The 15,646-nt window shown below is 45.4% G+C and overlaps 1 protein-coding gene across 1 annotated transcript in view; it reads right to left on the bottom strand.

The window, feature by feature from the left end:
* Nucleotides 1-692: 692 nt before the first annotated feature.
* Nucleotides 693-15,646, bottom strand: part of LSM12 (LSM12 homolog) — a 32,219-nt gene continuing 17,265 nt past the window's right edge. The window contains exons 3-5 of the mRNA XM_078645230.1: nt 9,058-9,167; nt 5,787-5,913; nt 693-2,116 (exon numbers count right to left, since the gene is read on the bottom strand). Coding sequence (XP_078501356.1) covers nt 2,027-2,116; nt 5,787-5,913; nt 9,058-9,167 — 327 coding nt within the window. The 3' untranslated portion in view covers nt 693-2,026. The remainder of the gene's footprint in view (nt 2,117-5,786; nt 5,914-9,057; nt 9,168-15,646) is intronic.

The following is a 15,646-nucleotide window of genomic DNA, read 5'->3' as shown; positions in this document are numbered from 1 at the left end:
TGGAAATTGAGTAAAAAGTCTATGGAAAATAAATTAAATATTCTAACAAGCGTTGTGTCCCCAAAGCGGGTGCCGAGCTCAGCATGCACATATCCCCCCCAGAAAAAAGCCAGCCACCATGATCCCCATCAGTGTTAATAGTGCTCACCCACTTCTAATGCAGAACGTGTAACAAGTAAAAGGTCCAGTCGTTATGGGCGATCAATGCAGACAAGGCAGTACTAACAAGCCTATTTACGAATCAGAAGGCAGCATTTAAGAAGGACAATGGCAATCCAATGACGAATATGGGCGGAGTGGGGGGGCTGCCACTGCATACTCTATTACAGCATACCTCGCAGAGCGAGCAGCGCATGAGTGCTGCAAATTGGCTCCACCTAAAAAGCAAAGGTTGTGTGGCAGTTACGTGACAAAATCCCGACTGGTAATTAAGGACTAATAGGATCTAATGATAACAGCAGTAAAGATTTGAGGTAAGCAGCAAAACTGAGCATGTGTGAGGGTAAAAAGTTTCAGAATGGGGAGATAACATCGAAAGTACCAAGTTACCCCACTTCCCAGCAAAGACAACCCCTTTGCTAATGCAGGTCAAACTTATTTACAATTTTTTTTTTTTATTTTATTTTTTTTTTTTTTAAGCGCAACGTAGGGCCACATCAGTACAGCCAATCTAGATATTACACCCACAATAATGATGGTTAAAAAAAAATCTTTTATTGTTTGATAAACAATACTTTGCTTAAAAAAAATTTGAAGGCAAGGCTTGAATTACTCAACTTTGATCTATTTGCAAAGGATCAAAAATTTTGGGGGGCGGTCTCCAAGCAAACTGATGCCCCTGTGGAGAGCTAGAACCACCCACACACTGTCCATAGTCTTTACTGAAAACGCTGGCGTGCCCCACCGGAACGTCACCCTCAGTATATCAAGGCTCACATACCAACCCTCAACAGCCTGCAAACAAGGTTCACAGTAGGCAGCAAAGTGTGAAAGTACAGCCATACTGCACCTTCGCTCGTACTCTGCCATGCCAGTTTGCAAACTGAGCCATACAAACAACTGTTTGTAACTATATCCTGCACCTAATATGCCTGGTCGGCCAGGGCAGGGCGATGCTTAAAGGTTTATCCCTGGGATATAAGCATGGAAGAACCTATCAGTCTCCTTCATAGAGGGGATGCCTTACTACGAGCATAGCATGAACCAATGTGATTGCTGCTCCTACATCATACTCTTGAGCTTACACTGCTTCCCATCCTTCCAAATATGTAAGAAGGTGAAGGGGTGGTGGGAAGGGTCAAGTTGAAAGGAGAGGTAAAAACTTGTCTACAGCAAACGTCTACTGTAAACACATTCATGTTAGAAAAGAATCGATAGGTATCCAAAATGAACAATCCTGTCATCCAGCCACTGACTCAAATTACCCAGGAGTACCACAGTAAGCACCAACTCGAAAAGGTTTAAGTACACAAGATGGGGCTTGCTTCAGCTTCTCCACTACAAAGTTTTCCATTTGCCGAAACAAAAACCAGGAATAGAAAATATTTGAGCTCTTTTAATATACATCTCTCATATTTTGAAGTTTAAAGGAAGAGTAGAAAAGCCAATTCAAGCCTTGCCCTGAAAAAGTCAGGAGATCTTACATTTCCATTTCTGGATCTTGCTTGAATTTTGACAGTAAGATTGTTTTTTATTTGAGAAGACAGATTACATTCTCTTCAAAAACAGAAGAGAAATTAGGTAATGTGGAGAAAAAGAAAAAGTCAAGATGAAAGCGCTTCTTAAATAAAACTGACTGGGACAAAAAAAAAAAAAAAATGATAGCTCCAGTAATGAACAATCTTAAATTATTTATCCATTTTTTTGAAAGTCTAAAGTTTGGACATCAGCCCTCTCCGTGAGAGCCAACAAGAAATAAAACCTAACCCTCCCTCCCCATTCCCAGCAGCTCTTCAGCCTCTTTGAGGCCCACGCTGGCTCTGCTGTATCTTGGAAGAAGTTCCCCCCCATTCACATGGGGTGATGCTCAGGACGACAGGGCACTTTCCTTCTGTGACTGTGAAGCTGGTGAGTGCTGCACCTTTTGGCTCTCCACATCTCTAAAATGCTTATCAACCTAAAGGACAATGAGAAGACAAACAATTGAGCAATTAATGGTTTAAAAAATATAGCGGTAAAATACAGTACATTAGGATACTCGAACCAAGTCACGTTTTATTCAGCAAAATGAAAAAGCATTCCGAGATGTTCGCTATGTCTAAACTGTCAGACCCATTTAAAGGGGACGACCACTGACCAATACAGTGGTAAACTGTTTAAAGGATGTTTCACCAGCTTTACCCAGAGATGGATGGGATGAAAGAGCATTGGTGGGGGGTGCACTGGAACCAGGTGCACAAGGGGAGAGTAGTATTAAAGAGTTGAGTGAGGTAAAAGGAAGGGTAACCAAGTAAGAGAAAGAGCAGGAGATATGCACTGCAAGGTCGCCGACACATTCAACTCCTTGAATCATGGAAATGGATCAGTGAATTCCCTCTTGAAAATGGGATGGTCACCTCAGTTTTTTTATTTGAGAGGGTGGGGATTTAAGGGCTATCCCCACATGAAAAAGAAAGTACATTTGCACAGTGGATTATGTGACAATCTAGCTGGAGTACACAAAATGTGAGCTGAACACCTATAGGATGCCATTTTTTCATAACACAAAATGTAAATACCTGTAAATGAGTGGCATACATGGTTAGGAAAGTAAAGATGAAGCACTTATTGTAATTCTGAAGTTTGATGAACAGATTTTAACAAGATCAGAACAAATAAATATTCACTGAAATCAGATTTCTACACATCATGTGTGTGCAATATAGTTGTGATAAGAAAAACTGTATTTGTGCAAGCTTTGTTACTATTTTAATGGAATCTGTATGTAAATGACAATGCACTGCCACACAAAGCTTAGGTTGCATTAAAAAAAGTGTCCGCCTCATGTCCATTGACGCTAGGTGGGTTGAAAAAGTCCGTTGTACTAATAAGTGGGGTGTAGCTCTAAAAAGTTAGAGAAGCAACGATCTAGACAGTCACAAGTCTATCCAAGGTGGTCTAGGTTGGTGGAAATTAGTCAACGTTTCAACCTCAATTGAAGAATCCACATTTATCAAGACAAACACAATGTATAGCATAAAACAGGATAAGGAATTACACAGGAGTCACAAGGCTTTCGAAACAAGACTGCAAACAGTCCCAAAAGGTGCAAACATTGACTTTAATGTAAGGGCATTCAAAAAGAAAAAGAATAAATAAAAGTTACATGCCTTTGTGCATTTCCAAGAGACACAAATTAGCAAACATGAAGAAAGACCCATGAATAATTCCAATGTTCGCTGTGGAAGAAGCTAAATAGAGTAGACCGTGTCTAGCAGGTGGTTCTAAACGAAGTGCACACACTATGTAGAATACGTTGGCCTCCAGTCAATCTCAGCTTGTCAGGTAGAGAGGAGAGGCTATGTGTATAAGTGATAAATGCAATTTTGTAAAAAGATGTGATCAAATTGTGTTGGGGACAAACTAGGCTGATGCATGCAAAACTGATCTAAGAAGGGTCTTTTAGGAAGACCACTCAGAAGAGAATTACCATAGTTAATTCCTGATGGTACCAGGAATGGGACTAAAAGTCTGAGGTCTTGTCCCAGGATAAACTAAGATTTCACTCAGCAGTCGGTTGGAACAATGCATTCTTGGCCATGGATTTTTATTTTGTTTTATTTAGCGCAAACCCGACCCGAAGGTATCAGAGTGTTTTACATGAGCACCAGTTGCGTCAGACGGACACATTAATTTTTTGTCAGGCATGGGGAGATTAAGTGATTTGCCAGAATCACAGGATGTTGAGCATTCCCTGCAGAGACTCAAACCCGGTTCCCCAGCTTCGAGGTTAGCCGCTCTAGCAGTTAAACCACAACCTCTCCCCAAGATTGATCTGTGAATGGAGATTTAGTCCCATCTAAAATAAAGTCCACAGATCTTGCACATATTGGTTTGCTTTCCAGAAGGTTACATGTGGTTAGTTAAAATGTGTAGGAGTTATACCATAAATCTTGGAGAAATCTCAATTTTTAGTCTGAGGTTCTTCCCTCTGTAAAATTTCGTAGTTTGGACCAGGTACTGAACAGAAGTGGCTGATCAGAACTTCGAGCAGTAATCTGTTCCACCCCCCCTCCTTTATGAAATTCTCCCCCTCATGAATTTTAAGCTATACAGACTCCTGCACATAATGTAAACAAAAGCCAATATGAGAAAGGTCACATATTCACAATAGTAATCATAGAAAGTTACACCTAGTGCAGCTCTTCCAACTTAAATTCTAGGAATGTTTGAGAGGGAAAAAAAAAGTTTGTAAATCAGCCTGTACGTATGCTGATTTGTGAACTGGGCTCAATGATTAGGGCTAATGCAATAAGCAAACTCAAACTCCCGGCCTCAGACATGAGACCCAGTAATGAATTTATATTCCAGTAATGGAAAGGGCATATACTAATAACCAACTATTCATCAGGACATAATGGAAGTGCCCTACACTGAATAGGAATAAATTAAAATGTACTAATAAAGTAAATGGAATTGAAAAGGGTGCAATAAATTAGTTAATTGTAGAAAAAGACTACCGGCAGGATGCAAGGATACGAATACGCTACTGATTATATTTCCAATAAATGCACAACACATGGGGGAAAAAACTCCCCTCAACAAGTAAACGGACATCAGAATCTCATACAAGAAACACCTAAAAGTGAATCAAAAGCAATGTGTGGGGCAATCCAAGGGCAAAATGTAAGTGATGATTCAGTCTGGATGAAAGCAGAGGTCACCCAAAGGTGCAAGCAATGCTACAGTTTGCCAAGCATTGGGTTTTAAACGCATGAATGATATTCTAGCTAGTAATATATTAACCAAAGGTATGGACAAGTTAACCAGCTTTTATGTGGATTGACTCTATGACTTATCACACCGAGGTATTGGTGTGAAAGTACCTTGAAACAATTCCCGCAAGAACAGAGGGTGCTCATAGTACAATTGGTACTACTATCCCAGTATGTAAAGAGCATCTTTCAAATAAGATAACCCATGTGAAGTGGTCAGGGCCCTTTGAGAACAGTGCGGCTAGTGCTATTGCCATAACCCCCATAGAGCATTTACATTTCATACCATTAATGGGGGAACCAGAAGGTGAAATTACTACAATGCTATATGGTCTGAGAAAAGTTACTATAATTAGTCTAATGGGGAAGTCAGGAAATAATGATTGGTTCCCTGCGAAGTGAGTAATGCGGTGGACCACCTAAATGGTTTTGTTGAATTCAATCTCCTAGTAACCCCTAAAGAGGAAAAAATCGTGGGTCAACCTTCAAAGCTTGTGCACGATGCTTTACATAAACCATCCATACAGAGTTTGCAATAATTCTAAAAAGAAATTTGACACTGTAAAAAGATGGTAGATTCTTTTGGTGCAACATTTCAAATGCATACAAAAGCAGTTGTGCTACAAGTAGACTATGTATAGGCGGGGTTACGATAAATTAAAGCTAAATACATGATGGGGATTCCAAGTAGTATACCTGGGTTCCTCAACTGAGCTTGATAGACAGCGTTTAATCTTAATTCTGTAAAGACAAGGATTACCAGTTTAGTAACCTTGCATCAGCTTCAGCACACGTCTGCTTTTGCACTTCCTACAATTCAAATTTCAACAAAATTAGGTACATGCTTACAACCCAGATTGGCAAATTACTTACTATTTTGCGTACATGACTCAATAAGCTGCCTTCTTTTCCTTTACAGTTGTCCACTTGGTATGGTGGCGAAATAATTACTTCTTCCAACACAACAATATTTTTCTCTTGCCATTTACAATCTTTAATGCTGTAGAGTAAAGGGAATGTAGTCAATACAGGATAGGCTGAACTTCAGACAGTATGAACAGGTAGAATACAGCATGGCATTTTCAGTAGAGTAAAGGCTTTCATAACACTTGTTGGAAGACAGGAAAATAACCAAGGAGTTTAACTTTTAATTCACAGACCAAAGAGGCAAAAAGAAAAACAATTTTTTTGCATCAGTTGTCTACTGGCAGAGACCATACAATCCACAGCTATGCATCTCACTTGTTTCAGATAGGACTGGTCTAGTCTTTAATGTTACTGGGTAGGTTAAAAAAAGTCATCCCGTACCATACATCACTTACCAATGAGCAAACATTTCTCAGCCGTGTCAGTGAAGTATTTGCTACTAAAGTTGATAATTGTGGGAAAGCCACCCTAGGGCATCTACAATCTCAAACACGAATGCTCTCAACATTAGCCATCATTTAAACCAGAGTGGTTAACTAATGACGTGATAGCCTCGGCCTCCTACCTTTAGGAAAATGGACTCTGGGCAGCTTAGCAGCTCTTTGGCAGCCTCGCGACCTTCCCTTCTAGGAGCCCTAGAGGAAGATGTGTCCAGGTTTGCAGATTGGATCACTGTCTCGGTTTGCGCTATCTCTGCACCATGTCAGCCAAAGCGGAGGAGAGAGTCCCCCTCCAAGCCTTGGTTTACCCCAGAGTTGAAGACTTTGAAACATGCTTGTAAAGTATTGGAGAGAGCATGGCGTTCCAGCGGTTATTGTTTCACTGCCAAACTTACTCTTAGAGCCAAACAAAAACTATTACGCGGCTATTGGTGTGGCTAAAGGCCAGCATTACTCTGCACGCATTGATCGGGCCAATAACAATTCCAAATAAATTTTTGCAATCATGCAGAGTTTCTTGGCCCCCAGGTCTCTGTGGCACCTACCTCGGATACCTGGTGTCACACCGTGGCGAAATTCTTTAGGGACAAAATAATTAGCATACAAGATCCTTTTTCGACCACTTCCAGGAAGTTTATAGCCACCTCGCTAGCAGGTGGCAGAATATGCATCCATCTTTTCCACATTCAGACCTGTTGACTTGCCTAGCTCTCCGAATCCTCAAGTCGGGATCACCTATCGACCCGTGTGCGGCTAGGGTTCTGTCCTAAGTGGCAGACACTATCAATCCAGAGGTAAATATAATGTCAACAAGTCACTTTGCGAGGCGTGTGTTCCATTGTCGTGGAAGCAGGCGCGGATTCTTCCCCTCCTCAAAAAGCAGTAACTTGACCCTCTGCTACCTGAGAACTACCGCCCTATCTTGCTCCTGCCAAGTTTGACTAAAGTTTGCGAGAAGGTGGTCACGTCTCAGCTAACCAACTATGTAGATGTGTCAGGCCTGCTTCATCCAGCACGATCTGGCTTCCGCGCCTCGTATAGTACGTAGTCAGCTTTGTTAGAGGTGAGAGGCGATCTGGGAGTGTTTGGATGCCGGTGGGAGAGCAGCTTTGGTTATGCTGGATCTCTCGGCGGCATTGTGACACACTCTCTGCTCCTTGAGCATCTATTAGAAATTGGTATTTCTAGATCGGCTCTGCAGTGGATCAGGTCCTTCTTGGTAGGCCGGTCACAGCAGGTCTGGCTCCCTCCATGTGTCTCTATGCCTATGCAGGTGACAACCGGCGTGCTGCAGGGGTCATCACTTAGCCCCTTTCTTTTTAACATCTATGTGACTACGCTGGTTTATTTCGCGGACTCGGGGGCTAAAGTGATGGCCTACGCAGATGACACGCAGCTTTTGTTTTCCTGGAGGAAGGGGGACGACTCAGTTGTGGCTGCGCAGAACAGTTTTTTTTCTGTGTTTCACTGGCTTGCGAATGCACAGCTGAAGTGTAACAAAGGAAAATCTGAGGTGCTCCTCCTGTATGGCTCTTTCCCGGCAGACTTCAGAGAAAGGCTGTGGCCTCCTGGCTTTCCCCGGCCCACAGCGGGAGAGAGTGCAGCAAAAATTCTCAGCGTCTGGTTTGATGAAAATTTGAACTTTGACACAAGTGAAGAAATTGGCAGGGACCTGCTTTGGCACTTTGAAAATCTTGAGGAAGTTTCTCCCCCTTCTGCCTGTAAGTGCCAAGGAAACTCTTGTCCCGTGTGGACTATGCCAACGCTCCTTTGGTTGGTCCAGGCTATCTTGCATAGAAATTGCAAGTAGTCCAAAATTCGGCAGCCAGACTGCTATTGTGTTTATCATCTAGACATAGTGTTCGCACCCACCTGCGTAACTGGCACTGGCTCCCAGGTGAATCTCGGCTAAAATTCAAAATGCTGTCCATCACGCATCAGGCCCTCTATGGCTCAGGCCCTAGAATAGATTTGCTTTTTATAAATCTAGGAGACAGTTGCGTTCGTCTGATCAGTTACTGATACAGACCCCCAGGTTCAATCGCCAAAGGCTCGGTGGGAGCTCCTTTGTTCGGAAAGTCAGTCTGGCCTGGAACATGTTGCCCATGGTACTCTGGGGCACCCAGGGTCCATAGCATTTTAAGAAAAAACTAAAAACGTTGCTTTTTTAGCTTCTGATCTGTGTGCAGCTTTCTTTCTGGAGCAAGCGCCGGGACACTAGAGTAGCCGTGCGCTTTATAAATTAAATATCACATAACAAAATAGAACATAGCGTAGAAACTAATTAATTCTGAAAGGTTCAGAAAAGGTTTGCGGTTTTGAGCAGAGCTATGCAACCAGATGTACTGGCTTGAAAGCATCGAGGAAAAGATACCAAATCTTGGCGAGCAGGATATAAATGCACATGTCAACTCATTTCAGACAGCATTCTGAACACATTGATATTCAAGTGCTGGCATTTAGCTTGCAGCAGTCTAACACAGCAAAATAAACTTCGCATTAGAGCCACTCAAATTCAGTCTCAATAGTAATACATAAATGTACCTCATCCATCCACAGGGAAAGTGCTTGTGCGACTACAGTTTCAATCTATTTTAACCTGCATATATTTAAAACACATGTTTTCATAGGATGTCTATGTGCCTGCAGTTAGAACCTTGCATCACTATGCCAGACCACCGATGGCATTAAGCACTGCAGTCACTAAGTACAGTTGGCTTCCGAAAGTGGAAGCCAAAGCCCATCTAAAAGTACAGGGAAGGAAGTGAGTCACTTACGTTTTGTGAATGGTCTGGAAAAGCTGCTGTCCATCAACAGAGACACCAGCACTAATTGCATACGCTTGGCTCAGCTTTTCTTCCTTTTCCATCTTTGCTCTATTGGCCAGCTGCGAAAAATAAGGGAAGAATTATCAACGTAAATAGCAAAAAAGGATGGCCAAACAGCAGGTGCGAAGCAGTAGTGCTTAATCAAGTCAGCTCTTACTAGACAAGATATACATACACATATATATGTAGGATAGACAGGAAGCGTAATTACTTACCAACAAAATGTGTATTACGTCAACTGGTCTTAAGACATCAAGAACCCCACACTGTTCAGAAGAACATATCCGGTTGACAAATTAGAGCAGCTGTTTTTTTTTTGTTTTTTTTTTAGGGGGGTGCAGGGTGTTCTGTCTGCGCATGAAGCATTTACAGAAAGTCTACTCGACTCCAGCATCATCAAATTAAACATTCACATTTTGGAGATCCTAAAAAGATACCCCAGGTTTGTAGATTCCCGTGGAGAGAACCAAGAAAATAGTCTTTTGAGAGGGGGAGCTTGGCAATGAGAAAGAGTACAGTGCAAAAAAGCATGTTGTTCCCCCATTAAAATAGCATCAACGTTGGCTGTGCTAAAAATCTGCATTTCCAGGAACAAGCAGACAGGTAAAAGAAACGGTTAACATTTTTTCTAGCTGCTAGTTCCAATTTTTAACCTCGTCTACTAGACAGCACATGCGGTCTAAGGCAAGACAGTGCTATCTTACAATAAGCTTCGAGTCAGTCCACTACTTAGCTTCATTGTCACTCATGTGCTTGCTTTTTGTTAGCCTGGGTGGGCGTAGCATACTCTTCTAGTGTTGGTTCCTCTCGAGGAGCACGGAATCATTACTTGTGTTCTTCAACTGCTCATTTTCCAAACACTCCGTCAAGTACTCCACCAGAGAGCATGGTTTTCCATGTCTCCGTTATGTGCTTCTCTTCCTCCACCCAACCCCCTCTCCCACCCTCCCCATCCTCCCACCAATATAGTCCCAGGCTCCACATTGCTCCGTTTCCCTCAACGGTCCCTAAATGTGGCTTGCCTCGCCCTCTTGATCCCTCACTCATCACTGCTTCTGCCTCTCCATGCAGAAGGTTGCTTTCTCCGCCCAGGTTTCTCTTAGCAAATCTCAAGAGCCAAATTATCACCATCCATTAATCCAGGTTTTCACTTTCCAAAACTAATGCAAGTTTTCCAATGCTCCACAACCCTTTTTTGAAAATCCACCGCAGGCCTTCCCTTGGTTACCCTTGGTCACTATTAAATAGTACCATCTCTCCCACTACAACCATGTTACACCTAGATATACCTCAAAACCAAAACTACTGTTGCATAGCTGGGTCATGCAAACAACAAACTAAACAAAACCAAAATGCATGGAAGCTAGTCAAGCTACCACTCTGGTTCTAGATTGATTACCCCAGTTCAATTCAAAGAATCTTTTTTGGCCACGTCAGGCCATAAACGAAAGTGAGTTGCTGAGAGCCGGGGCGACAGCCGCCAAGTACTGCAGCCTGGGCCTGATCTGGAGGCTGGCGGTCTGCGGAGTTTTCAGAGGGGCCCTAGTAGGCGCTGTGATAAACTCACCCCCCCCCCCCCAGGTCTGGTGAGTGACAGAATTGGGCCGCCACCATGCTGATTAGCGGAGGAGTGCGGTGCACAGGGTCCCCTGGGAGAGGCCCAGCAAGGTGGGGCCACAAAGGTAGCCTGTTCAGTGCTTCCGGGTGGCGCCAACACTCTGCACCAGACCCATCCGCCAGGTCAGGCCACAGTGATCGAAAGCTGCAAGGGCAGGCGGCAGAACAGTGGGACACGCCAGGGGTGGCCTGAGCAATTCTTGCCTTCTGCCTGGATCTGCCACAACTGCGTGATGTGCCCCGGCCTGGCTGAGAGAGGCACGGGCCGCGAAATGGAGGTGACGCTGCGGTCCTGCCTTGAGGAAGCCCGGCTGAGGTGGCCATGTTCAGTGCCATGCTTGGTGCCCCAGAGCTGGGGCGGCGGGGCAGATTACCTATTTGGTGCAGGATTGCCTCAGGCCTGCTATATCTGGCGTGTGGGAGCTTGCGCGTGGGTGGAGTGGAGGAGGGGTGCGTGATAGCTCTGGGGCCTCGGACTTTGACTGCGTTGCCTGGCCTCCTGCTGCATACACAAAGCCCTGGACACCCTGAATACGGCATTTAAATAAGGCACCCTATGGGGGAGGAGGGTCACATCCGCTGCAGAGGCGGTCGGGCTAGGTCCCAGTGTGACCTGCAGGCAGGTGGCTTCCCCCGGCCTCCCCCAATCAAGAAGATATCGGGCCGGCGTTGTCAAGGAAAGACATGGCTGGGTTTACGATGCGCCTGCTGTGATCTGCGACCTGGCCCTCAGCACTAAGCCAAACCGCCTAATGATTAAGGATAAGGGTCTGGGTGAGAGTGCTAAGCAAAGAACAATGGACAAATACAGGCGCGGGGGCCCAGGTTGCAGATCTCAGGGGCTCTACTAGTGTTGTACCAGACAATGCTGCAGTGATGGCTGCAATTATGCAATCTAGGAACATATTAGATGTGAGAGTGCTAAGCAAAGAACAATGGACAAATACAGGCGCGGGGGCCCAGGTTGCAGATCTCAGGGGCTCTACTAGTGTTGTACCAGACAATGCTGCAATGATGGCTGCAATTATGCAATCTAGGAACATATTAGATGTGAAACTAGGTGCTGTCGGCTCCAATGTCCTGCTTATACATCAAGATCTGCACAATACTGTGAATAGAATCAGAGACCAAGACAAAGTTGTCAGGGTGGTAGATTCGGTCACCTCCCTCAGTAAAAAGGTGTGCACCTTTGAAACCATCACAAGAGCCCTGATGACGCAGGTTGAGAATGCAGAAGGTCGGGCCCGAAGGAACAACCTCCGCTTCGTGGGATTCCCCTAAAGCTGCAATGGAGAAATTTCTTGGCACATGGCTTATGGATTGGCGTCCTCTAAATACCCTGTCTCAAGGTTTCATCACAGAGCGAGCGCACAGGGCACTCCTTCAGAAACCTCCTCATGGGACAAGGCTAAGACAGGTTATAGCCCGGATCCTGAATTACCACGATCGGGTTGTTATCCTGTACCAGGCCAGATTAAAGGATTCCTTATCCTACACCTCTCAAAGTATTCTCATCTTTCCAGACCATACTAAACTAGTGTAACAGCACTACCAGTACTTTTTGGAAGCAAGGGTCCTCCTGCGCGACCTAAAGATCCCTTATGCTTTACTATTCCTGGCACGGCTTAATGTGACTTATCAATCAGGCTCGCTCTTCTTTAAATCTGCAGAAGTCTTTGCATGGACAGATGAAACGATAGAGGTTAAGCTGCATACCCCGCCGTGCCTCCACTCCGACTCGTTCTCCAGCAACCTGACTCGCAAGAAGTACAAACCTTAGGGAAAACTCAACCCTAGATCCAGATCACAGCGACGCTCCCAGTCGCACATGGAGCAAACTTAGAGAACAGTAGGTTCAATGCCAATCAACTTCTAAAAAAAAAAAAAAAAAAAAAGTGTTTATATTGGGGCAATATGCGAGATATACAGATGCTGATGGCAAAAGACTGGAAGTGATAAAGCAGAACGTTATGCAGTTCCTAGTGCATTATAGGTGGACGTGAGGTTAGTGTGTAGTGGGTAACAAACTAGGAGCCGGATGAAATTTCCTCCTTTCGGAAAGAAGACCCTCACCACACTCCCGCCCCCCCCCCGCACTCCCGACCCCCGCTACCCCCCCCCAGCACTCCCGCCCCCCCCCCACCCCAGTGGGATGTCTTGCTTCATCATCGGGTCTGCTCCTAATCGGGTCGGCGCTGCAATACCCGATCGGCACCCTTGACGGGGCCTTTTAGCGGAGATCTTCATTTCCTTTGCCGTAAGGTGCCGTGCGTGTGAGGGCGCTAGTGAGTGTAGATGTGGTGGGTGTAGGAGTAAATATAAAACAGAAGGAAATGGTCCACCCAACAATTACAGTAATGATCGTGGCCACTCTCCTGGTTAAAAGAACGTGAAAGTCGTGCACCCCTGTTATAAGGTCACAGGGCTGTGCGCATTTGGGGGTCAACATGTTTGTCTATATTTCAATTAGAAGGCAATTCTCCAGGACAAAATCAAGATCTATCCACACTTTTTGGTGGTGGTACACTATTATACATTGGAGTGACCACCCATACAGCTCCCTAAAAAGTGGTACCTGCAGATCTATGATGTCAACCCAGTCTGGGTCAGAGAGTTATTACATCGGTACAGAGCTCAAACACTGTACTACAGTGTCCTGGACATCCGCGCTCAGAGTCGGCAGACCTACCCCAGCCCCGCCGGTGGAAAAAAAAAAAATTGGAAGTGCTATATCCCGCCAGAGGACATTATAAGACTCTTGGGGTTACATCAGACACTTGGGGAGTTTAATGGGGATACATTTGATTGGGCAGGGGACTGGCTACCGTTGGGGTCAGAACCATACCCACATTGCAATAGATGCTTTAACTGGTATGAGTTGTAAGGGGTGGGGTGTGGGTGTTGGGTAAGTTATTGGTAATATCTGTGCCATGTCAAATCATCATTTCCAGAATACCACCCCCACCCCCCAGTACAGACCACACATAGGTTTACTCCACAACACATACCGCCTGACTTGATGCCCACAGGTATGACCGATGCTCTGGGAAGTGGGCTCCAGATGGGTAGCTGGAACGTTAGAGGCGTCTTGGACAAAATAAAAAGGGGCGCTATTTTCCGCCAGGCTAAACGATACCAAGCAGATTTCATGATGTTACATAAAACTCACCTTATGGGCACAAAACGCCATGTCTCTTGCTTTGGCAACACTCAGGTCTTCCACTCATGGTTCGCTAGGGGTCCCCGGTGCGTGGCTATCCTAATTCATTGCAGAATTCTGTATACACATAATCAATCCTGGATAGATCCCCAGGGCAGATACAGTCATAGCGGGCACACTATACAGGGGAACAACTGGTACTAAGTGGCATCTATGCTCCCCCCTCCCCCTCCACATGGACGTTAGTGGAGCGGCTGGCGTCGCTTTGGATTGAGATACCCAACGGACTGACTGTTGCCGGAGAGGGGGGGCGGGGGGGGGGGGGGGGGGGGGGGAGATTGGAGTGGCGTGACAAATATGACCCGGGACAGTTGGGGAGTGACAGGGGAACTGCTGTCGATACCGGACTCCTGTTTGAAATCCCTAGTGGATGAGATGGGGTGGATGGACACATTGAGGAGACTTCAGCAGGCGATTCAGAGGGACACAAACTACTCTGGGGTACATGACTCGTTTTCTTGCCTCAACTATGCATTCATGCCCTCCAGAGACGGAGATAGGACAGCCGAAATTCTGCCCAGGGGCCTATCCGATCATTCCCCGGTGACACTTGGGCTGTGGGTTGGACTAGAGCGACCCGCCTTTTGCTGGCCTCTCTACATGACACCTCCACGATGAACACTATAGGGCACACATACATCAGGTGATAGAAGAATACCTTGCTAGTAATGTAGGTTCAGTGGCATCAAAATGGATTCTATGGGAGGCTATGAAGCAGACGCGGAAAGGCATTGACATATCCTACTGTGCGGCGCAACATAATCACCGCATTGAGAACCGGATACAGTCTGAAGCTCAGATCATGGACCTGGAGCAACACAGACTGGAGGAGAAAGGGAGCCAGGTGTGCCACCAGATGCTTCTGGATGGCATCTAAAAGTAGGAGAAGTCAATGGGTGAATACATCAGTAAATTACTACACCACCTGTGCACAACATGCGTTACACCCTGTGGACATCCCAGGTATTTATAGCTCGGATGGAGAGGTGCTCAATGAGCCACCCCAGATCGCTGCCAGACTTGGGGCCTACTAAACTGAGTTCTACGCCCCCTAGGGAGAACATATCAGAAGACATTGTACGTTTTATTGAAGACTTGCGGCAGAAACCATGGTCAGATGCAGCTCAAGCTGAATTTGGCACCCCCCTCACACTTTAGGAGCTAGGTACCGCAGTGAAGGACCTACATACAGGCAAGGTACCAGGCCCCAATGGCTTCCCATGTGAATTCTTCAAAATCTATCATTCCAAACTTGGAACCCACTACCTGGAGGTGGTCAATGAAGCCATGGAAGTGGGTCAACTCCCCCCAGATTGGAGACACACTGAGGTGGTGGTGTTCCTCAAAACCAGTAGACCTCCCTAACAAGTCTCATAACGTCCCATTTCTTTGTTCAATATTGAAGCTAAAATATTTGTGAACGCTCTCGCCAACCGCATAATGCCGTATACAACAAAGCTAGTACTCCCGGATCAAGCGGGATTTATACCCCAACGAGCCATGCCGCACAATATCCACTGTGCCCATAATGCTTTAGCGCACTACGACAGTCCTGCCGCACTTCTACTAGCAGATATAGACATGGTGTTTGATTCACTTAGTTGGCAATATCCCTTAGCGCTTCTGGGACACCTTCACATTGGCTATCTCTTCCTCTCATGATCCATCTCCTATACACAGATCTTGCAGCGTTGGTGCATG

This window comes from Lissotriton helveticus, chromosome 5_1, assembly GCF_964261635.1.
Source record: "Lissotriton helveticus chromosome 5_1, aLisHel1.1, whole genome shotgun sequence".
NCBI lineage: Eukaryota > Metazoa > Chordata > Amphibia > Caudata > Salamandridae > Lissotriton > Lissotriton helveticus.
The sequence above is the reverse complement of the archived record's forward strand: the minus strand, read 5'-3'. Positions and strand labels throughout refer to the sequence as shown.